Here is a 25027-nt window from a genome sequence, read left to right as displayed (position 1 = left end):
GTTTGCGTTGGTGTTATTTGGGTGGCGAGAAAAAGGCATAAGAAGGTTTGTTTACAAAAAGCTTGTATGCCCTTTTCACATGTTGTTCTGGATATAGTTTCTGCGGTTAATGGTTAATTTTAAATATGTGAATTGTGCTGCCAACGACGATGATAAGATTTTTTCGCAAATTTTCTCACACACACGTCTCTTACCGATGATATGTGCTTACCTCTCAGTATGTTCAAACTTTCCTATAGACGACAACAGCAAATTTCTACGTTAAATGAGTATTTCTTGCAAAATCACAAAAATATTAACAGGGGTAGTCAAAATCAAAATTAGTTGTGTTTTGGTGAGATGTGATAAAAAGTCACCTTCAGTTCAAGACCCGCTGTGACGCGCGGTTCCTCATAATAGATCAATTTTTGATTTAGTCAATTCACTGCTTATCAACGGCTAAAAAACGGAAGGGTGCAAAGATTATTTCGTTAAACTCTCGGAAATAGATAATCTCTTTCCAATAGAGGCATCTCCCAACACTACACAACAGATCGCATTATTAGCACCTCCGACGATTATCGTAACAATTATATAAAGAAAATATTATTATTAAAAGAATAAATTGGAACGGACTGACCAAATCGATCCATGAACCATGTCTCATTACAGTGATATCCATACACAACGGTGTTTGCCTATTCTTAGTATCGGTGATTCCGTCCGATGATGATGACAAGCGAACCAAAATCCCGGGTGGCCAATCAGTTGATCGACCAGGCGATGCCAGCGAAAATGGTCAACGAAGATCACTTGTGTTGAATGGATTCAGGCTGCTAATCGAAGAGTCTGACCCACTCGTAATAAACTTACCAAATTTCGCTTGAAGATCACTTGTGTTTGAATGGATTCAGGCTGCTAATCGGTGAATCTGACCCACTCGTAAATAAACTCAGAGCACCTAAATTTACATGTTTTTTTTTTTCTAAGTGTAGAAAACAACAACAACAAACTCTTTTTCTTATTAAAGCGCTCCTAGTGGGCCTAGAGGTAACTCCAAGACCAGTAGGTCCCGAAGAAACGTGCTCAACTTTTTGGCTCAGCTCTGGTACTATCTTCGGTCCCAAGCTAATCGATTCAGCCCCTCGAAACATAGGAAAATCCACTAACCCCTCATTTTATCTGTCAAACTTTCATAGCGAATCAAAACAAACATTGTGTTGTAGTAGAATTTCGACTAGAATGGGGTATGTTAATCGATTTGCTTGGGACCAATAGGCTAGTGAAGTAGTGAGCCAATTTAAAATCGTTAGTTTCGTATTGATTGTTGGTACGACTGCGCCCATTGATTTAACACACGGCGGCTCTTTATTCATGATTCGCTCCTCAAGCCCCTGCCATAAAATACTATCAAAGTTACACACCTGTGTATAATGCTTATGAGCGGGGTTGCATCGCGCTTATGAGCGGCGCGCTTCGACCGTAACCAAATGAGAATTTACCATAAGCGTGACAATATTGGACCCTAGGGCCATGGCCTAGGCCAAAAACTGGAGTACTAGCAACCGGTGAACACTCGTGTTTATTTCAGTTACCGAGGGGACGTAATTTGTGACTAGCCCCGGTCCCTTTCAAATTGTATCATTATTTATGTACGGTTCTTATATTTGAAATGACGTTTCACATAAATCTAGCGATGACCGATTTTCATTCGAATAATCGATTAATCGATTAACGAACCGAAAAGTAAAATATTTGTAATCGGTTATATCATGCCGATATAAGCATTAACATCTCCAGAGGATCATCACCGATCGTTTCAAACATGTGCTGCACTCTCATTGGTAGAAAAATGGCAGCACAGCGAACAAAAAAAATCGATTAGTTGTTAATCGAGTAATTAAAAGATGGGACATCTCTGATTTTGGTGTGATTGTTTTGATAAAAATGAGCGCAAAATTTCATCTCTACCGAGGGGGCTGGAAAACCACAAAATAACCTTGAATACTGGGGGTATCCATTGGATGAAAGGGACCGTGAAAGAGGACACTAAAATAAAAAGTGTTTCTTCCGACAGTTTCAACAAAGTCGAGCTATCAGTGTCAATCGATGCTCCTGCTATTACATTATATACTGTCCGAATATAGGATCACGTCCCATTTTTAAATTTATTTACCAGTCAAATTGCTTTTTGGCGTAATTACCTTCCGATCAAAATAGTTTTCGATGTTTCTTAAGTCACCCGATTTCTATGGAGATGCCGTTTGCCTTAAGTAACAGCGCTGAGAAACCCGTGAAAAGTGTACGTTCGTCGTTTCGCTTTCTCATTATTAAAGTGAATAAATCGAACTGTTTGTTGCTAAGATGATTTCAGTGGTCCTAAAATGATGAATGGGCTGCACGTAAGGAGACGTAATTGATAATTCTCCGGAATATCCTGTTAAATACACTTTGACTTAAGTAACAATAGGGGCCACCAAACGACGTATAACAACTTTTGACTCAAAAACCAGTATTTTTTGGCATGAAAGATAGCGCTTTGCATTTGTTAAACATTGCTATCACTATGAGATTATATGTGTTTAATTGGAAATAGGAATAACTTTTCGGTCATCAAAACAAAACTTTATTTTTCTCGGATCGGTGTGAATGTTACTTACGACATAATGAAAATTTGCTCTTGTATTCATCTTTGGTACTAGTAACAATCAATACGAAACTAACGATTTTAAATTGGCTCACCACTTTAGTAGCCTATTGGTCCCAAGCAAACGATTAACGTACCCTATTCTAGTTGAAATTCTATTACTACACTATGTTTGTTTTGATTCGCTATGAAAGTTTGACAGATAACATCAGGGGTGTGTGGATTCATGCAGAACATGCAGGGGTGAGTGAAATAGCTTGGGACTGCTTGGGACCGTTGTTCTGGTACTGAGTGAGCCAAAAATAATAATGATTTTCTTCGGGACCCAGTGGTCTTAGAGTTACCTCTATGGTACTAGTGGCATAACTGGCTCACAAACCCTAGTTGATTTAAGTTAAACGTGGCTAATCATTTCATACAACTCATCTGAGCAGTTTCACACCGATTCGCAAATCGTTTCGGATCGACCTTCTACGATTATGATGAAACTTTGCACAGTTGTTTGTTATTGCCCAACATGCCATTTTACATATTTGGTTCCCTAATTTTGCATACGACTAACACTTGAAAAGGGCTTATGCAAAAATGATACGCATCAATAGGAAAATATATATCTCGTGAACGATTTGTTTGATCGAGATGGTGTCTTGGGCGAAGTTGCGGACAAGTATTGTGCCTTCCAAGAACAAATGTACACTGTTATCGCATAATTTGAGCAATTTTCGCTCTTTTGAGATGTTATTCGTTAGTGTTCAATCTTGAAAATATTTTTAACAAAAAGCCCAATTAATTTCTTTAAACTTTGCTATTCACAATTTTTTAATCATACGCATGAGTTAAGATATAATTAATTAGCTAAACTAGCTAGCCGTATATGGGGCCAAACAGAAAAATACACTTAATTAATTGTATCTTAACTCAAGCGTATGATTAAAAAAAATGTGAATAGCAAAGTTTAAGGAAATTAATTGTGCTTTTTGTTAAAAATACTTTCAAGATTGGACACACACGAATAACATCTCAAAAGAGCGAAAATTGCTCAAATTATGCGATAAGTGAATTTTATCCTAAGAGTATCTCGAAAATAACAACTTTGGGAAATTTAAGCATTAATAGCTTTTTTGTTGTAAATTTAATGTGTTTTAATATTAACACTATTTGAAAGATATTCGATAAGTATCGGTAGTATTTTGGAAAAAAAATATTTTTTCAATAATTTATAACTTTTTTATTTATGATTTGCCCAGCAAATGCACAGTGTCAGTAGGTAATACTTTACCTAAACTACAAAATAAATATAAAAAAAAATAAAAAATATGCATTTTGAGTTTTTTTTTTTGATAATTTTGATTTTTTTTTTGAAAAAAAAAAATTTTTTACAGTGTATATTTTTTTCTTGAAATACTTGTCCGCAACTTCTTCTAAGACACCATCTCAATCAAACAAATCGTTCACGAGATATATGTTTTTCTATTGATGCGTATCATTTTTGCATAAGCCCTTTTCAAGTGTTGGTCGTGTACAAAACTAGGGAACCAAATATGTAAAATGGAATGTTGGACAATAACAAACAACTGTGCAAAGTTTCAACATAACAAAAAAATTATAAAAAAAAAATTGTCGTTTGAAATGGAACTGCTGATCTGCATGATGCACACTTATACAAATTCATGTAAATTTAGGTGATCTGAGACTGACATATAGGAACATCAATTTTTAAATAAAATTATGTCATAATAGACGCGACATTCAGCTCAATCAAACGTACTTTTCGTCGAGTAACGAACTTTTCAGTCTCGGAGCACTTAATTTTACATGACATGTTTGTTTACGTCTCATCCTTTACGTCAAAGATGGATTCCGTCACGTGTAAAATTAGGTATTTCTAAGTGTGAAGGAAGAAGATTAATGTAGGTTTTCTGCAATAAAATGGAGCACGATACGAGTAAACGGATTGAAATATGAGATATGTGAGATTTTTCGTTTTTCACTATCATTCAGTGCGAGAGTTTTCACGCATCTAACGCTTAGAAAAATTCATGTAAATTTAATTACTCTGAGAGTGACATATACAGCGTCAATTTTGACATAAATTTGAGTCACAACAGACGCGAAATATACATAGCTTAATCAAACGTACTTTTCGTCGAGCAACGAAATTTTCAGTCTCAGAGCACTTCTTTACGCCTCATTTTTTATGTCAAAGATGGATTCCATCAAGTGTATACCCGAAAAAAAAAAAATTAGAATAAAACAACGGAATTACAATGATTGATACTGATACAATACTGTTGAATTTCGAATACATTAAAATTTATTGTTAAATTTTTGTACGGGAGGATAGATTTAGGATAGAAAAATATATTTTGATTTTTAACGATACAATGCTCAAACAACGAAAATGAGTGTGATGAGATCAAATTTGTTCGAGAAAAATCACTTTTTTTAAATTGTTAAGATGCTTAACAACCCCCCTTTTTTACTGTAAATTTCTCAAATACCATGATTTTCATTGTTGTGAACCATGAATTTCGTTGTAATTTTATGGTAATGGACAAACATTTTACGGGTAATTGATTATTTCTAAGTGTGTATGATTCAAATTCAGTTGAGACATTCCCTTTCCATAAAATCTAGATGTAATGCTTCTAGAAGACTAGGAGGCAGATCTTTTATATCGATGCTGATTTAGTTGATGGTGAATTTAGGTCACTAACCTTTTCTGCATGACGTACAAGTTCAAATTCCTAAAATACTATGAGCTTATATTTTTATTAAATTTTCAAGACAAAGATGCAGTCACCGTGCTCCAGTTCATCATCATATAAAATTTCCAACAAAATAATCTAAATCTAATTGTCGGCCAATGTCATATGAACATCGATGCATTTCAAAAACATTTAATATCTCGTTTGGAATATGAAACTCGTTTCAGCTATCGAACTTTGAGTGTGTCAAGATTTACATGATGCAAACAAGGTGCTAAATTACGGTTGAATGAAGCATTCACCATAATACACTTAGGGGCTGTTCATACACTACGGAGATCCATTTTTAGAGGTTTTAGACCCCCCCCCCCCACGTAGACAATCGTCCATGCAAGTTTTTTTGAAGTTTATATGGATCGTCTACGTAGATTATGAACAGCCCCTTATCAAATGTAAATGAATCACTAGAGTTGATTTCGGAAACTCAGAAAGTTCTTGGACTCTGAACTGCATATGACGATAGGAATCTATCCCCAATTCATACATATTGCTAAGCTATAAAATCAATACTGTCGTTTCGTATTCAGAAATTGGACACCCTCATTTCCATTTGTCTCCCGGCTTGCCATCGCCGCAAAACATGTCATGTTGGGAACGTTGTAAATCACCTATCTCGGTTTTTGACGAATGGCTTTCTTCCGTGTGATGCGCGGAATGAATATTATTACAATTTTCCCGCAACATGATTGATTTTCCTCCCATCGACCATCTCTCTGTTCTACACAGTCCGAAAAGGCAGCATGGAGCCGGTGGTGGTGATGTTGGTTGCAGATATTTTCTTCTATATTCGCAACCTCCCTTGCTTGTCTGTCATTGTCGGTGACATGTGATTTATGCGAGCATTTCAACTCGGAGTTCACCGGTTGTGGAAAGTGACCGAAAAATGTAGTTCTTCGCAGGCAACCAAGAAAGTCAAGTAACTTTAGGTAACTTAAAACGCGGCCATATTTTGTCCTGCGCTCTTATTTCTGATTCATAAAAGAGGCAAATGGAACGAGGGCGGAAGGGCTACCGCACAGGCGCGTGTCCATTTTCGTTGCCTTACAAATGCGACGGGGACGCCATTCGACCCCCCGGGTTCCATTTCAGTGTTGTAGCAAAAAGTGAAGCCGGAAAACTTTTTTCGGGGGAAAATTTTCCTTTCTAAATCTCGTTTCCGACAGAGGGGGGCATTCAAACTGGTAAAACTAGTAGTAGCGTAAGTAGTTGAATAGCCTAATTGACTCCAGACACGAACAACTATGCGAATCGTGGCCATCGTAGCTTGTATTTTGTCGGGTGCATCATCGATCGATGGTGACAGAAAGGGGGAAAAATGTCATAAAAAGCAGTTATGAATTCCACACGGTCACGAATTTATGTTGCATAATTTCAATATTTGCTTCATGCAACTCTGGTATGACTCGAATCAGTTTCAATCTCAGATTTTTCTTGGATAGAGAAAATTAATTTTCTGTGTTCTTCTTCTTCTGGCTAGTACGACCCAACTGGAAATTTAGATATGTCCTCACTGTGTCACATGGTAGAAAAATCCTAGACCGGTCATACCACGCCTTCGCTGACTAGGCTATCGGGAGGCCGTTTTCTGTATTCAGCTGAATTGGCAATATCCCAAGGTAAAACGTAGGTACATCTACAGCGATGAAAAAAGCCGGAATATACGGCAAAGCAATCGTTGAATGTGTTTTCCGATCGCTGTCATCTGGCTGTCCATTCGTGCTATTGATATGGGGTGAAAGAGACCAGCGGTGCACATTCTTCGTATTTTTTTTTTATTATGTTGTTCAAGAACATACTAACGGATGGTACAATGAAATAGTAAACGGAGAAGTTGAAATATCGATTTGAAGTGGTTGACTCCTCAAAATACGAAAAGTTTTAACGTCTTTTGCTCAAGCAACAGGATTCTTAGGCTGCTTTTGCTGAGCAGATTCCATTGAAAACTAAAAAGTTGGCTTAAAATAAAATGCCTAATAATAAGAGCTAGCCTTTCTTATCTGTTCGTGCACCGCACTGAATATGAAGTAGAACTTTTTTTTTCAAAATCATATAGGGTATATGAAGAATTCGAAAGGCCATGACTATTTTCGGAAACCAAAATTTAAACGATAATCTCACTGGATTTTCACCCCAAAATACTTCGCCGAATGTATTCAAACGATTTCTTAGTCTGTCAGTAACAATCGGATTAGATTTTTACGACCGAGTAGGGTAAAGAACTACTTCGGCCTAATCGCCCATTTTGGGCCCATCGAGCAGACAACTTCAAATATATCCATGATTTTCAGAGTTAACAAGTCAATTATGCGTCAATGAGAACGCGTGATATGAAGGTTTGCACCCATTATTCCCAAAAACAAAAGAAGCGCTCCGACCGAATCAATTTTTATCTTCATCCGATAGGCCGAAGTGAACTAAATGGCGTTTCAATGGCGGTGCAATGCGTTAGGCCGAGTTTAGAATCCGTAGGCCGAGTTTGGCGTCAAGAAGCAGTGTTAGATTTTTGACAATATCTCAACGATTGGTTTCTCTTTATCAAATCATACGGTACATACGGAAAGGTAAATAAATTTGGAAGCCATCAGTGATAATAACATTCCGTTTGGTGCTAAACTGCGCTAGATTAAGAAAGAATAAGTGCGGGTTGTGCTTAATAGGCCGGAAATGGGGTTGACAAGGTTTTTCTTGATATTAAAAATACGCAGTATAAAATGCATTCGATAAAAGAACAGCTGTTTAAAATGGAGTACTTAGTACGGCATGCATGTGCAATGTGCATGTCAGCTACAGGCTATTTTATCTCAACGTTTATCATTTTTCCGAGGGTCAAAATTAAGTTTCAAACATCCACAGTACAAAATGTCAATAACTGACAAATATTATTATTCAGATACCGGAGCGGAAATTCAAAATTTTAAATAACAAATCGGTCGGAGGCGTTGAAAATTTCGGAATTGTAAATATTCTCGACTTTGCTGGTCATAGAGAATCATTTTGCTTGCCACACAATATACAAATTCATGCATTGGTATTAGCATCGAAGGCTCTTTATTAATAACTGTGAAAGTGCATTTAGAACACTCTCAGATCACGCAGTAAGCAAATATGCGATAAGCAATAAGCTTGCAATGCTAAGAAGAAGTACAAGAAGATATAACAAACCGGTTTAAAATACTTCAAAGTGCACAGTTCGGAAAAGTAGTGTAAATTTCTGTCACTATGATGTACATAAATGGAGCGTCACATATCATACAAATTCACATTACAGATCGTGTAAATTTATAAGTCATTTAATGAAATATTCTAAATATTGGTTGCATCCATCTTTGTAAGCAATATATCTTGCAAGTTGTTGGTTTACGTGAAAAGGAAGTTTACATGCTTCAATTTTAGCATGCATGGATATTTACATCACCATTAAAATTCACAATTTTTTGGTGTGTACGTCTGACATCATATAACATTTTGATATTGTATTGAATATAAAATGAATGTCATTTGAGTTAACAGCTTTTCAGTTTGTCCGTTTTTTTTTTGTTAATAATTGTACAATCGAATAAACTTTACAGAGCCAAATTATCCTTTCCGTTATGTGTGTGTGTCATCCTCTATCCCTCACCCAGCCGGGGGCGTTGGACAAGTAGAGCTGCGAATAATTTGATCAAATCTCATGCTCCGTAATAGCAACCGGTGGAAACTAACGATTTTAAATTGGCTCACTACTTGACTAGCCTATTGGTCCCAAGCAAATCGATTAACGTACTCCATTCTAGTCGAAATTCTAGTACTACACTATGTTTGTTTTGATTCTCTATGAAAGTTTGACAGATAAAACGAGGGGTTCGTGGATTTTCCTATGTTTCGAGGAGTGCATCGATTAGCTTGGGACCGAAGATAGTACCAGAACTGAGCCAAAAAGTTGAGCACGTTTCTTCAGGACCTACTAGTCTTAGAGTTACCTCTATGGTAATAGCAACAATCAATACGAAACTAACGATTTTAAATTGGCTCACCACTTTAGTAGCCTATTGGTCCCAAGCAAACGATTAACGTACCCTATTCTAGTTGAAATTCTATTACTACACTATGTTTGTTTTGATTTGCTATGAAAGTTTGACAGATAACATCAGGGGTGTGTGGATTCATGCAGAACATGCAGGGGTGAGTGAAATAGCTTGGGACTGCTTGGGACCGTTGTTTTGGTACTGAGTGAGCCAAAAATTAATAATGATTTTCTTTGGGACCCAGTGGTCTTAGAGTTACCTCTATGGTAATAGTGTTCTTTATGTTGTGAAGACTAGTACTTCAAAAAGAGTTACTTAAAGGCAAGACAGGGTATCCTCAAGAAGTTAAGGGAACAGGATGCACTAGATATCCACAACAGGTACAGCAAAACATCACATAGACGCCCTTATTCACACTTACTACTCAGGGGGTAGAAGGTCAAGAAGAGCCACCGCCGCCAACTAAAGCTTGAACCGGGTACCTGGGACTCCCACGATATACCCGTAGCAACAGTCAGCAGACGATGCCCTGTGCTTATTTAGTATGTAATATGTTTTATTTGGGTACACTTTTCATTGATTCGATTTTGTCCGCATCAACATCACCGCCAACACAAAACATTTCGGATGGTGTTCACTCTCTCGCTTTTTCTCTTCTACACTTCTGTAATGAAACACTCACTTGACGTCCTCCATTCCGCGGATATGATTTTTTTCACAAAATCGTTATGAAATTGAGTTTATGGGAACCAAAGCAAAATAATCATCATTTCCACCCTAGTTTCCACCACACATTTTTTGACGTAGACTACGTCTTACGGGAAGGTACTGGGGGTAAATCGAAAATCTAATATTGCGACCGTCACGAAAAGGTGTAAGGCTTTGAACGCTTAAAACTTTGTCAATTATAGATGAAAATTAAATCCAAATACACCAATCAATAGGATATAACTCTAAAATCCCATTTTTTTTCTAATTTTATAAAGAAAATTCACATGCAAAAAATGTTTTTGCAAGTCATCATGGCATAAAGATGGACTCAAAAAACTAAAAAACATCGACTTTTCGGTTTTGCTGAGAGTCCATTTTTTTTCGTGACGAGATAGAGAAAAATATATGTTTACATGTAATTTTTGTCAAAAATCTAGGAAGAAACTGATTTTCTTGGATTTTTGATAATTTTTCCCAAAATTTTAAGAAAAATAAAAACGTGCCAAAACAAAAATTTTATTTTCGGGCCGGCAAACTTCCCCTTAAAGGAATTCAACCGAATACTCGCGGTCTGCTCGAGGTAAGTGGATGACAATTTTATGGATGTGGAGAGGGATTTTCTTCTGTATGAGTTATTGTTGGTTGGGAAAATTCACGTTTTGTTAAACCTAAACAGTAGACACACACAAGAGCGAGAGGATTTGTGCCGCTGCAAAGAACAAGAGCATTACTGAAGGGAACGGCGGATGAGAACGACCCAAATTTGAGTTAAGTTCACTCATAATCGCCAAAAGTGCAGGAACTCAGCGATGAGTAAATTTGCCTCATGTTTTCGCAGGTTTTTCCAGGATTTTTCAGGGAAAAATTCCTCAATTTGAGAAAAGTAACGATTGGATTCACTCAGTCTATTGGTACTGCTCCGAGACTGAATAAAATTTTCGTCAATTTCCTCATTTTCCGGCAGATCTTTTAGGATTTCCACAGGAAACCATGAGACAAATTTTACTCATCGCTGAGTTCCTGCACTTTTGGCGATTATGAGTGAACTAAACTCAAATTTGAGTCGTTCTCATTCGCCGTGTGGTTGTGCGAAAAGAGGGAGAATGATAATTATTGGATAGATTGGAGAGGCCATCTTTCAGTGGAAGATTGACCACAAACAAACAGGCGTCCGTGTGCAAAAGACCGGTATTTTTAAGTGCAGTGCCATTTAGTGTACCCCCCCGAAATGTTGGACTGCCTCCTTTCAGATAAATCTCAATTTAATCTATTGTTATCAGCCAACCTGACGGAAATATGACCCTACAATAGGACCTCGTACCGTAAATAAAACGGTCTTACACGGCTCGGCTCGGAAGTCAAGATGGCTTCCGAGCATAATAGTAAATGATCCTCGATCGTCCATCAGGGACGATTCCCTCAGGCCGGTGACCTTAATTGCCAAGGAGGTTCCCGTCTCGGCTCGACCAAGGTGGCCATGCCACGGTCAGCCGATGCCGTCAACGACGGAAGACGCCGGCCAGCCAAACGAGCCAGCAACGCCTGCTGAGCCGTATGTGGCTGATGAACGCTATCAGATCCGCCATTCTCCCAAAGCTGCAACACTGTCTGCAGCCCGCGCTGCAAGTTTCCGGCCACACGGTAGTGCAGGAGCAGCCGTCTGGGCCAACGCCAGCGTCACGACGCCGTACACAGCAAAAAAATTATTTTGATATCACATCAAAGTGGATGCACTTCAATCGTGTCGAAAATATGGTGTAATATTACTTGCCAAAAAGGACAAAATTATCATTAATACAGTGCATGAACTGACATAACGCTGCTTTTGCTACATTTTAAGCCCTAGCAAACACGCCACATATATGTGAAAACCCACACGCCACAGAATAAAATGTGAATATTCCTGTTTTTTCATACTTTGTCCGCGTAGCCCCTCCGAATACCCAGTAACATGCCGACCCTGTGACACAGTTCAGGGGTCTCATGCTACTGAGTTAGTTACCCGGGAGTGTCTGGTCATGCCATAGTCACAAAAAATACAACCTAAACACAAGGTTAATCAAACTAAGATTAATATTCTTCAAGGAAACATATATGAGTTTCATAAATTCCAGATCGCGTCCAACCAAAACATTCCGAACTGGACAGATACTGAGCCCATTTTTTGGACATCCAGTATATTCACCGGGGGAAGGCTTCTTGAAAATCCGTAGATCTACAGATAAACCCGTACAACTGACCACATTGTCACACAGGCGCACTATGATGGATGAACGATGTATACGTAGAGGTGGGTGCTCACACTCGATGATGTTGATACGCGAGCAGATAAGCGTGACCACGCAACGATGATGCCAAAATCTGGTTTGGGAATTGGTATTCGAACAGATTAATATTTTTTCTGATTATGCCGAAAACCACACTTTATTATCAAAAAAAAACTCACTTTTCGATTACTTTGCCGGCAACTATGCCAGGAGTCACTAACCGAGAAAAAAAAACTGATAATGTATTCAAGCGAATATCGAGAAAACTTCCAAAATAACGGAGCGCGAAACAAGCGCGACCGTACTACGAAAATGTCTTGTAAATTTCAGAGTCAATGTTAAAATAAGAGTCCCGCCAAGAGTGAAGCCAGAAGTACCGATCTAACTGTCAAGCGGGGTACCAAACAAGCAAAGTAAATAAATATTATATTGTTCCCACAGCCAGTGAACTACAAGTATTGCATTCATTACAGACAAAATGTTAGTAATTTTAGATGATTTTCATGTACATTTAAGTGCTTCGAGAGTGAAAAGTTCGTTACTCGACGAAAACTACGTTTGATTGAATTGAATTTTGCGTCTGTTATGACTCAATTCTATGCCAAAATTGACGCTCGTATATGTCAGTCTAAGAGCACCTGAATTTACATGATTTTTTCCAAGTATGTACACCAAATGATAGAGGAATCATTCCTCTACCTGATAGTGTTATTAATTTTCGAGATTAATCTTTTACTAGCGAGAAATCGACGATTGACGTGTTTGTTTACAAATGCAATTACGCCCAAATCTCAAATCACTCCGGAGATGAAGACTCACTAACTCATTTTTTCCTTGTTTCAAGATCATCCTCTGTGGACAAAGCCGAGTCTTTTCACCATCAACAAGGCATACAAAGTAACAAGGACTAAGATGTGTTCCTTAGCAGCGCCGGTGGTGTAGTGGTAAGCGTGATTGCCTCTCACCCCAGCAGGCCTGGGTTCAATCCCAGTCGGCGCCGCCGGGATGTTCTGAGGCATAACATCTCTGATCACGCCTTCCTTCGGATGGGAAGTAAAGCCGTTGGTCCCCGGTTCATGAGTTGATGGGTCGATAGGTAGGGTCCAGGTGTGGGAGCTGCCTTCCTGGCGTCGGTAGCATTGGTGCTCAGCACGGAAAACAAGATCGACGGAAAACAAACCAAAGAAAAAAAAAAAAAAGATGTGTTCCTTTGATTACCGTAAAACGGGGTAACTTTGATAGTTTTTTTTAAGAAGAGTATCTTTTACAATAATTCATACTTTTCAATTTTTTTTAAACGATAACTGATGATCCTAGAGTCAATTCGTTAGTAATATGTATATTGAAAGTTATTGCAATTGCACTTTTTTTGATGTCTTGTGACCGAACATCACTTTTTTTGTTAGTTTGATAATTCTCGGTGAATGTAGAAAAACATGCGTGAATCTCAAACAATTTAGTTCAAGAAATATGAGACTTTGAATGAGTATATAATCAGAAACGTCATAAGCAATAAGAAGACAACAAGAACTTGTGATGGCTGTATCGGAAACACTTTTAATAAGTGATTGTTTGAGTGCCTTTTCAATCAGGCAACTGGCGACAAACAAGAAAATTGATTGTTTAGATGTTTGGAAAATATGTTAAACATATTATACAAAAACTCAATACGATATCAAAGGTAAACCCCTAAGCTACAAAAAGGAAACAATATTTCCAATTTGAAAATAGTGCAGAGAGTAAATTTAATCATTATATTCTACTATCAAAGTTACCCGCATTATCAAAGATACTCCGTTTTAGGGTACTCAAAAATCTTGTTCCCATAGTTTTAAGTAGTCAGGATTAGGAATCGATGGTAGATCTTACATCCCGTAACGTACCCGGAAATAGTTATCTACCCACGTTACGGGGCTATCGACCTAAGCAAGCCATTAGGATCAAATGGCACTGAGATGCCCACCAAACAACAGGTCATGTCATTCAGAACAACTTTACTTAAGACAGCAAACTACTATCAAGTCGTGGTGTAAAATTAAATCAAACAATAAGGTGTACAACTGCACACTTGCGCCACCTAGTTAGTGAATTTTGAACTGAGCTATGCACCACCATAAAGATCTTATTCATGTGAACAACATTGTCCTGCACCGCAACCTTCTATCTAGTTGAGGTCTCAAGCTAAAGCAAGAAATTAGATGGTAGATGACTGACTAGTGAATTTAAAGTGTGATGCACACCATGTAGGGTAGTGCACTACTTCGGCCTAAGGACTGTTTATTAATATGACACCTGTTCCTCAAAGGAAAATATTTATTTTCGAACAAATTCATAAGTTTACTTTATATAAATGAAAATCAACATACAAAAAAAAATAAATCTGAACTTTACTAGTGATGTAAACATTCATGCATGCAAACATTCAAGCATGTAAACTTCCTTTTCACGTAAACTAACAGCTTGCAAGAAATGTTGCAAACAAAAGTAGACAATTGCACACAATATATGGAATATAGCATGACATATCTCATACATTTACACGATCTATAATGTAAACTTGTAGTATATATGACGCTCCATTTATGTGCATCATAGTAACGTAAATTTACACTTCTTTTTTTTAGCTGTGTGCATATGACCGTGTTCACCTCCCGTGGAACCTCCCTTAACTCAGTCGGTAAAGGCACAGCTACAAAGCAAGACCATGCTGGAGGTGGCTGGGTTCGATTCCCGGTCCGCTCTAGGAATTTTTCGGGTTGGGCATAGAGTATGATTGTACTTGCCACACAATTATACTAATGCAAAAATGGTACAGGCATCGAAAGCTCTCAATTAATAACTGTGGAAGTGCATCTAGAACACTAAGTTGAGAGCACGCAATAAGCTAATATGCGATTAGAAATAAGCTTGAAATGCGAGGAAGAAGAATAAGATGACAGTGTTCACGTGAGTTTGAATGTTTACTTCTCATTTATGAAGTACGCTCGGACTTTTCTCTTTATACCGCCCATTAGATTCTGCACAACTTTCTGCTTAACTTTTCGTTGTGCTTTTTTTTTTTTTTTGTTTATTAATTTATTTGATAAGGCTCAACCGAATTAACTTAACAGAGCCGAGGATTCTTGGTCACTATACAATACATCTTAAAGCTATAGTCAAAAGGTACAACACAATAAACACTTTATCTTCCGCTATCCAAAAAGCCTCCTCCATCAGAACTGGAGCCGCTTCCGGTAGTTTGTTGTACGCCAACGAGGGTCAGAGCGCGTCCATTGCAGCAATGGACGCAAAATGTGGTCAGCACTCACACACTCATCACGAAACGGTTGCTTTCCAAAGTCGACGACGCATCGACCGAAAGAACTGCTGATGAAGAACAATGAGGAGGACCACACAATGGTTGCTGCCGAGTAAACAGACGATCGCGTAACACACATCGAGAGTGGCCTGCTTTTGTCGACAGCCGAGTGAACACTGCTTTTCGTTGTGCTGCAGACCGAATTTTCTTGAAACAGTCAACAGAGATTGCTTCTCTTCCATCTTTCTTAAGATGCCGTTTAATTATTGCCCAGTATTTTTCGATAGGACGCAGTTCAGGGCAGTTTGGGGGATTTTGGAATGTTTCGACGAAATCGACTTTTTCCTTCTTGAGCATCTCCAACGTAGCAGAAGCATAGTGAGCAGATGCCAGATTCGGCCAAAACAATGGAGGATCCGTATTCTTTCGGTAGATGGGTAGAAGCCGTTTTTTGCTGCACTCACCATCACCATTTTCACCATTGATTGTGCCTGTTGTGAAATACGAAGAACTCTTCAAGCCACAGGAGCAAATTGCTTGCCACACAAAATTTTCCAAATTTTTCGGTTCGGATGCATCGCACATCATCAGACACACCTGTCCTCTCTTCAGCGTTGAAAATTGCGGCCCGAGAAGTGAACTGGTATCCAACTTGACGTACGTCTCGTAGTCCATCAAAATGAACCGGTTCGGCTTTTGAAGGAGAACGTCATACGAGTTCCGTGACCGTATTTTCGAAAAAGCTTTCTGTGAATCCGTCATTTTGGGTGCTTTTTGCTTCTTGTAGGTTCTGATATTGTTACGTTTTTTTGATATTCTGCACAGCTCCGACGCTAATGTTCAATTTTTTGGCAATTCACGACTGGAACACGGTTTATGCGATTTTCAAAAGGCGTATTGCTGCCAGGTCCTTTTTCTGGTCTCATTCCCTCTTTTGCGCCCAGATTTCGGTAAATCTTTAAGAGAACACGTTTCTCCAAACTTCTTAACAATCTTGAACTCTGTAGATTTACTTTACTTCACGCTTTTTGCTTATTCTCGAAACGACAAATTTTCGGAAAACCATTTGTACAGAATTAATCTGCGAGTTAATAAACTGATCCGACCCATCGTTCGAAATTTCTCACTTTTTTTTTAGGTGTGTTGCCAAAATTAACAATGTTGTCACACACTGAGCGAAAATTCACAATTTTTCGTTACGTTTTAACCCTAAACTATTGATAAACAGGTGTCCACTTTCTTTAATTGACAGTCCTTAATCATCGAGGGCCTATCGTGCAGAAAATATCAAACAAATCCATGATTTCAGAGTTAACAAGTCAATTAGGCGTTTGGTACGATACTTAAGTTAAAAAGCTACCGAACGAAGCCAATGAGAACGCGTGCTATAAATGTTTAACCCATTTTTTCTCAAAAACAAAAGAAACGCTCCGACTAGAGTCGGTGTATAATGAGTCACGCCAAGAGAAAAACAGTTGAACTCGCATCACGGTTTTTGAAAGATTCCCTTTCTTTTCACTTGGCAACAGATGACTTCTACATCAACTTCAAATGACTTCTAGCGAGAAAAAAAATAGCGGCTGTAGTAAATCATTATATCAGTGATTTAGTCAAATTATCAAAACCAAAAATAGTAGAAATTCTCATAAGTGATCATTACCAAACGTATCCCATGACAATTTATTGCTCACTGCTAGTTTATGATCATTTCTTCGATTATATTTTATATTTTATTGCAATACCTTTCGTGGACCTTTCATAGCATCGTAATGTTTGTTTACTCTGCACGATAGGTAGCCGGTTTGACAGCTCAATAGGTACACGCTAACTTGAAAGTACTCATTAATGAGTAAAAAAAGACCCATTTTGAAGAAAAGTGGCTTAACTCATTAATGATTAAACAATTTTACCCATTAATGAGTATCTGTTACCCATTAATGATTAACAATTACTCATTAATGGGTAACAGATACTCATTAATGGGTAAAAATTTTACTCATTTAATGAGTTAAGCCACTTTTCTTCAAAATGGGTCTTTTTCAACCATTAATGGGTACTTTCAAGTTAGCGTGTAGACTTGGCTTCACTCTTGGCGTGACTCATTATACACCGACTCTAGCTCCGACCAAATCAATTATTATCTTCATCCGATAGGCCAAAGTGAATTCAATGTTTGAACGTTTGAATGCCGTTTCAATGCATTAGGCCTAATCTAGAATCTGTAGGCCAAGTTTGGGGCCAGTGTTAGATTTTTAACAATATCTCAACAGTTTGTTTCTCTTTAGCAAATCTTACAGTACGTACGGAAAGGTAAATAAATTTAGAAGTCATCTGCAGTGAAAACATTCCATTTTGTGAAAAAAAATCCACTCGAAAAATAGAGTGTGTTACTAAGGCCCAAAATTAGATCTAAGCCCTACAATAGGTTTCAAACAACTTTGCCGAAGACAGCAGCCTTCGATCTAGTCATGATGTCAAGCTTAGCAAGTAATTTGAGAACAAATCACACTTCAGCGACACTTGGATAGTAAATTCTGAACTGGGCTGTTCACCACACGGCCGATGACATCTATTCAAAGTTGAGTCGGTTTTGACTCAAATTCACAAAAACTAAGCAGCAGCCTAAAACCAACCGGTGGAAACGAACGATTTTAAATTGCATCACTACTTGACTAGCCTATTGGTCCCAAGTACATCTTTAAACGCTAAAAAATGTCAGTTTTGTCTGGACCCCTTCCGATTTGAATGAAACTTTGCTCACATGTTCACTGCTACCAATGGTTGCATTTTTCGTCTAAATATGTTTTTCTCAAGAGTAACTTTTAAAAAGGGCGTACTCAAACAATTGATAATATTTTTTATAAAAAATCACAACATGAAAATTGTTGATCTGATCAAAATTACATCTGAGAAAATGTTGTAAGTAATTAAATTTCCTTTGAGAAAAAAATACATTGAAAGAAAAATCTTGGCAAATTCATAGTAAAAAACATAAAACGTTAATTTTCTGAAAACAATCCTCCTTCGATTTATATTTTATGATCAGGGTTCTACATTTTCGAAGCTCTAAAATGAATTCGAGATTTGTTTCTTTCATACAATGTGTTCAACGCTTCATTTCTATAACGCCTAGCTCTGGGGGCAAGACAGCTATCGATCATGAGTAAAACCGAAGTTAATTTTGAGTAACTCTGAGTTACTCACGCTGCTCAATATCTTATATACTCATAGCAACCTGATTGTTATATTGAAAATTACGTTGAAACCGATGCTGTCAAGCAAAGTTAGTTGACGTGCATTCTTGGAATTTCTGTGTAGGGACTTTTGGGGTGGTTCGATATGTTCGGATAAGGCTAAATTAATTCAATAAATTCAATTCTTAGAGCAATATAGTTTGTGGCACTGCTACCATCTCTCCTGTTAATTTTTTTTTAATTGGACCGCTAAAATGTCTAAAATAGTCTTTTTTTAAATTTATTCAGTTTCTGATATTTATTCACCATTAAATACATCCAGTCAAACTTCACAATTGCTTGTTTTAATAAACTTTAATTCATTGCTAGAGGCAATACATCTGGCAACGCTTTTTCAATGATACATTTACGATTGCTGGCAAAGCGCTAAAGTTGAAGTGGTTTTCTTCCGCTGGCGAAGCTGGCCAGAGCTGACCTAATCTGACCTAGAATCAGCAGCTACATAATATACCACAATCAGCAGTCAAGGACCAATTATATTGACCACGAACGAAGTTTCAAGCTCAGGTTGTACCTCAGGTAACCGAAAAGGAGCATTCCCCTTTTGGGACGGGTCACTCCAGTCAATCCTGTATCGTCCTAGGCCTAGGCCGAGGGAAGGCGCCTGAAAGGTATCCAAGCCCCGTAAAACCGTTGTTCAGTCAAACCACCACAGTAGCATTTCGTTTGTCCACAATTTGATTTGTTAAACGAGCGATTCAATCTGTCAAATGTACGAACAGATGCTTCAAACGAAATATGCTGTCAGACGATATTTCTTTGATCAGAAAATCGAGACTACTTTGTTTATTTTTGAGTAAATATGAGTAACTCAAATTTACTCGCTTCAAATATATTTACTCTGAGTGCAGCTGTCTTCCCTAATAAAAAATAACCATAAACGAACGATAACCCAAATAATTGAACTTTTCCACTAATGGTTTGGAAGATACCCAGAACACGTCGTTAAGCAAAATAACCATAACAATTTTATTAGGGTTGCCCCCAGGCCTAGCTAGACTATCAGCTACACTCAAAAAAGTCCACACGTCTCATCGAAGTGTTTAAACATTTGATTTTTTATATGCACAATGCACAAAAATGGTTCAATGTGTTCCACACGTTGATTTCTATTTTTTCAAACTTTGAAATGTTGATCATCTTTCTCTATCAATTTAAGTGTATTGCACATTGAATCACACTACTGATCAAAACAGATGGATTTAAAGTGTTTTGGATTTAAATACGATGTGAATTGCTTGCTCAGAAAGGTAAACATCGAAAACATGAGTTGTGACATCAGCCTCATATATGAGAACAACCGTGGTGCAGAGAGATCGAACGAAGACAACGGCAGCAGCACCCTCCAACAGTCCAGGATTCAATCCCAAATCAAACCCATTAAAAAAGGCATGTGTATGCTCTGCCCTCTGGCAACTTTGTTTATATATTTGTTGATTAAATTTTGGAGTCGGTAAAGTAGAAGTCGATAAAGTAGAATATTTTGGTACATTGAACTGTGGTGTGCAAAGCTATTGATGTCCCCATGTGAGGCACATAGACTCCAAGTGTGTCACAATTCAAACCAATAGTGTTGAGGCATGGTTCACAGCATAAAATTCACACATGAAATGTATGTGTTTCACAATAAGTGCACAATTAAGTGTGATACTCATGATGATGACGTGTGGAATTTTTTGAGTGTAGAAACGAAAATGAAAAAGAAGTACGCTGAGAAGGAAAGGCTAGCTGTGGATGTGGATCTTCTCGTCTTTGCTTCGCTCATCACTTTCAATATAAGTAGCTTCGATTTTCTAGTTTAACGAAATCTCATTATGGCTTTCAATCCCTTCCACGAACACTCTATTACCGCTCTTCCAATTTGTTTAATATGCGTTATGCCCCGTTTTCGTTTTTTTTTTTTTTTTTTTAGATAAATATGTCGATGGAAGATAAATTCAACATATTGTGTGTAATCTTCAAGTGTTTTCACGTGAGAAATGCTTTAAATATATGTTTTCATTTGCCGTTATACGTCATGAAACCTCTGTTGATGTGCTTCATGAAAGACGAAACAATCAAAGTCGAGCGCTCTTTCGCTCGTCCGTTTCACCGAAGCTCGAAAGAAAGACCAATGGAGCGACGGGACGGTTCCACTTCAATAGAAAAAGAAAGCCAGCAGTTTCTTCGTCGCATCGATTTGGTAGCTTGAAGCTGATATTGTGACGCCCTGGTTATGATAATGTTTTATATTTGTGCTGCTTTACACAGTTTTATGAAATCAAGAAAAAAAAATTAAAAGAATAATGGCTAATTCAAATAAGAATGCCTAATCCAAGCACGGTTTTTTTTTTCTAAAGAAAACTAATTAAAACGAAAAAGAAAGTCGATGAAGAGAACCGATCAATGTTACTTAGGACCATATGCATTGTTCGGGTTAAATCGTATTGTATGGTAGCGCCTCGACTGACGAAATAAGCTATATAGCTTGCCCAACCAGACAACTATCACTCCAAAAATTGTAAAACTGCTATAAAGTAGTTCTGTTGTGAAAAGCCTTCCACCTCCTTCAAGCACGGAACACCTTGCCCAGTACGCAGTAGACTTTCATACAGCAAGATAATTTACGACTTCAACTTGTCCTGTCTCACATACAAATCCTAGTCCTATGACCCGTTGCTTTGTCCCTTTCCGTGTCCCGAAGATGACGACAATACGTATCGTGCTATCTATTTCATACACGGTCATAAAAATTAAGGAATGATACCGAGCCGCACGGAAACGGGAACTAGGTTCCACATGAATAAACATTTACATTTTATGGACTGCGGATATTGGTTTCCCCTCGTCCCGCCGTTCCTTTGCTTAGGAAATTCCAAACAGGACCCTCGTCGATCTCGGCGGTCTTAAACGAGGCGGCATATCTATCTATCTAGGTATCTACCTATATATGCACGATTGGAGCGCATTCAAAATTGTATACAATGCTCGTCGTGTGGGCTTTTGGTGCATGATTAATGGTTTCAGCGTAAACATTGTACGAGGTTTTTCCCTGTGCTTGAGACACCACCGCAGCAGTGTCTATAGAGAGAGGTGAAGGTGGTGCACACGTGCAGGGTCTTCTGTTGAAATATCGGTAAATGAAGGGGAGGAATATGCACGTTATACAGACATTGAGACAAATACAGGTGTGTAATGGCCATTCGGTGCAGTTAAGTGCAGCATTTTCATGGTTCACTGAGCATCGTCCATCGGTCACGAATCGGAACAAAAAGGACCTGGGGATCGACGGGGACGCATGGTATACCGTGACAGACAAATTACCGTTGAACTGACGTTACTCGACTGGCAGACCTTCTAGTGCCTCTACTACAGAAAGGATTTGTTTAAAGGGCTGCGAGGACGACGGCTGACGGTTTGGTTATGCTCGGTCAGCGAAGCGTGAGAACTTTTGCCATACGATGAAGGGATGTAATTTATCGGGTAATCGTAGTAAAATGCTCGTTTTTTTTTCGTTTGTCTACACTTTTAGGGATCATTTCCCGTTCTACAAGTCCAATGATGATCGGTGGAAGAACTCGGTTCGTCACAACCTGTCGATCAACCCGCATTTTCGGAAAGGCAACAAAGCCCCGCAAGGGGCTGGTCACCTGTGGACCATCTCCAGTAGGGACTCGGAGGCGAACTTCCTAGCTTGGGAACATGTGAGTTCGATCATGCTTGTTTTTAAGGATGGTTCAAAACTAATTGCTTGAAATTTTCAGAAACGCCAACGGTTAGAGTTGTTCTTCAAGATGGAAGCAGCCAACGCCAAAACTCAACGGGAGGCTCCCGGTTCACCTAACCAGGATGAAATTGCTGCAGCAACGGCCAGCTTAGCTCAGTATGAGCCACATTCTCCGGGGCACGGATCTACAAGCGAGGTTTGTGCCAACAAGGAACAAATCATTCTTCTACTAAATTCTATATCCCCGCAGTCCATAGATTATCGCCTTTCGCAGCCAGGATCATCCGGTCAACACCTTCAGCCATCACTTGGCCAACAACAGCAGCAGCCAATGTATGCCAGCATTCCGAACAATCAATTCGAGGTCGTTCAGGGTGAGGAACTGAAGCGATCAGCTGGAGAAATTCTGAATGGAATTCGACGAAACGTGGAAGTTCAGATTGTCCATCCAATCAACTCGAACAATTTCCAGGCTTATGCGCTGCTGGATTCCGGTACTTTATCCATGCAAGCTCCCTACAGGATCTCTCTAATCATTCTAAGCATTCCAGACTACTACCTGGCGGACTACCTGAATCCGGTATCAAAGGAGGAAATCGTGCAGGAGTGCGGGCTTCGATCGGCCGCTGGTCATCGTTCGGATGCGGCACCTCCGACCGACTACTACATCACCACGATCGATCCGATCGAACTGGGCATCAATATGAGCTCCAGCCAGGACGAGGATCAGATCCTGTTTGAGGACGACTTCAATCTCAACTACTTTGGCAATAACATTATGACTTGACGACGTGCGGCCGGTGCCAACAATGTCCAACTGATGCAACAGCAAGAAGTACTGCAGCAACAGCAGCAAGGAGAAGTTCCGCCTGAAATCGTTGCCGTTGATGCATCGGGATTTGTGACTACGGAAGGCTCTTTGGACAATGATCAGCACGTTTGAAGAGAGCGAGAGAGTGTGTAAGAAAGATTGTGAAGTGCAACCAAGTACTAGTCAGAGTGATTGTTTTTTTAGTTTTTGTTGTTTTGAGTTTTCACATTATTCATACAACCATCGTGTCTAGATGATAATCATGGTGTACATTTTTGAAAGCCTAATCATGTAAATAGTGTCAGCTGGCTGGGTAGCACAACAGCAAATAACAGTCCTAGTCAACGAACATACTTATAATCCCTTTTTATGAAACCGAAGCGTTCGTATCGCCAGAATATGAAGTTGTCATAAATCGTGCAAATTCAGTGTACAAAATCTAATTCAATTCAATACAATTCTAATCAGTACGAAAGTAAGCATGGTGTTTTATTGTAGGTGAGGGTACAATATACATTATAAACAAATAATCTACCAACCCAAATTTACTGATTTCACTTTAGACCTTAACGTTACATACTGTTTCTAAACCACCGGTGAGCGATCGAAATGGTCCCAATCCTTAATTTCTTTGAACAACGCCTTTCCCGGACTGGCCGTGGCCGAAAGTTGCTTGGCACCGTATAAAAGGTAGTCCGAATCCAGCTCCCCCAGATTTACGCCACACTGGAGAAGCTTGCTTGCCGCCCGAAGTGCTTTCGGCGAAGGAAGTTCCTTGCTGTAGTCTCCAATGAAGGCGATACCGATCGATTTATTATTGTACCCCCGGGTATGAGCTCCCACCCGATGCCATCCGATTCCCTCGAACACGTTTCCACCGTTGGAAATCAGAAAACTACGAATAATTAGTCAATCAATCACCCAATCATGAAAAAACGCACCCAAATTACACTCACTTGTAACCAATATCGCTCCACTTGTTGCTATTCTGGTGGTTGTCCTGAATGGATTCGACCATCTCCTTGCAGACGGCCACCTCAGTGCAGCTTTGCGTAGCTGTATGATGAATCACCACATGCTGGACGGGTTTGACCTGGTACGTAACGGCCGTAGACTTGGCAGCACCCCACTGGGCTCGTTTGATAATTTTCATACATCTGTCGGGGGGATCCTGTGCGAGCACAATCCACGCACTCAGTGTGATCAATAAGACAGCTTTGACAAAAATCAGCACATTGGCAGACATTTTGTGAGGTACGTCTTATCGCACCAGTTGTTTTGCTTTGACTGCGATCAGTAACCAGTTTTCGGTGAAGTTGAAATTCTAGTCAGAAGAAGGAAGCACAACAGAATGGCAACGTGACATTGATGTTTGTTCGCGTTGAGATGGGCATCTTTTAACGGGGGGATTCACCGTGCGTTGTATACATATGCGGTTCTATATTCGGTCTGTTCCTGTACTTGCTTTTCTGTAATATTCTGTACAGCAAAAAGTAAATGTATGTTCACGTACTTTCTGCACCATATTATTTTCATACAGTAATTTACTGAAAACTGCAGCAACTTACAGCAAAAGCAAAAA

At 38.9% G+C, this 25027-nt stretch overlaps 2 protein-coding genes across 2 annotated transcripts in view; one reads left to right on the top strand and one right to left on the bottom strand.

Moving 5' to 3' along the window:
• LOC135711528 (forkhead box protein P1-B-like) overlaps positions 1–23924 on the top strand; it is a 45313-nt gene extending 21389 nt beyond the window's left edge. Inside the window, exons 4-7 of the mRNA XM_065234397.1 lie at positions 22440–22611; positions 22672–22830; positions 22885–23128; positions 23186–23924. Of these exons, the coding sequence (XP_065090469.1) occupies positions 22440–22611; positions 22672–22830; positions 22885–23128; positions 23186–23421 (811 nt within the window). The 3' untranslated portion in view covers positions 23422–23924. The remainder of the gene's footprint in view (positions 1–22439; positions 22612–22671; positions 22831–22884; positions 23129–23185) is intronic.
• Positions 23925–24012: 88 nt separating this feature from the next.
• PGRP-SA (Peptidoglycan recognition protein SA) lies at positions 24013–24706 on the bottom strand. Its single transcript, XM_065234391.1, has 2 exons — positions 24402–24706; positions 24013–24340 (listed from the first exon to the last, which is right to left on the bottom strand). Exons 1-2 carry the CDS (start codon positions 24689–24691, stop codon positions 24031–24033), a joined length of 600 nt encoding a protein of 199 aa, XP_065090463.1. The 5' UTR covers positions 24692–24706; the 3' UTR covers positions 24013–24030.
• Between the last annotated feature and the right edge of the window lie 321 nt (positions 24707–25027).

Source organism: Ochlerotatus camptorhynchus, unplaced genomic scaffold (genome assembly GCF_037179485.1).
Source record: "Ochlerotatus camptorhynchus isolate MF236.1 unplaced genomic scaffold, CSIRO-AGI_Acam_v1.1 ptg000433l, whole genome shotgun sequence".
NCBI lineage: Eukaryota > Metazoa > Arthropoda > Insecta > Diptera > Culicidae > Ochlerotatus > Ochlerotatus camptorhynchus.
The sequence above is the reverse complement of the archived record's forward strand: the minus strand, read 5'-3'. Positions and strand labels throughout refer to the sequence as shown.

Bases quoted from the DNA above. Each gene is read 5' to 3' on its own strand.
- PGRP-SA (XM_065234391.1), bottom strand. From the start codon at position 24,691: ATGTCTGCCAATGTGCTGATTTTTGTCAAAGCTGTCTTATTGATCACA. The intron at 24,341-24,401 runs GTGAGTGTAATT...AATTATTCGTAG, and splicing joins TGGAGCGATATTGGTTACAA to TTTTCTGATTTCCAACGGTG.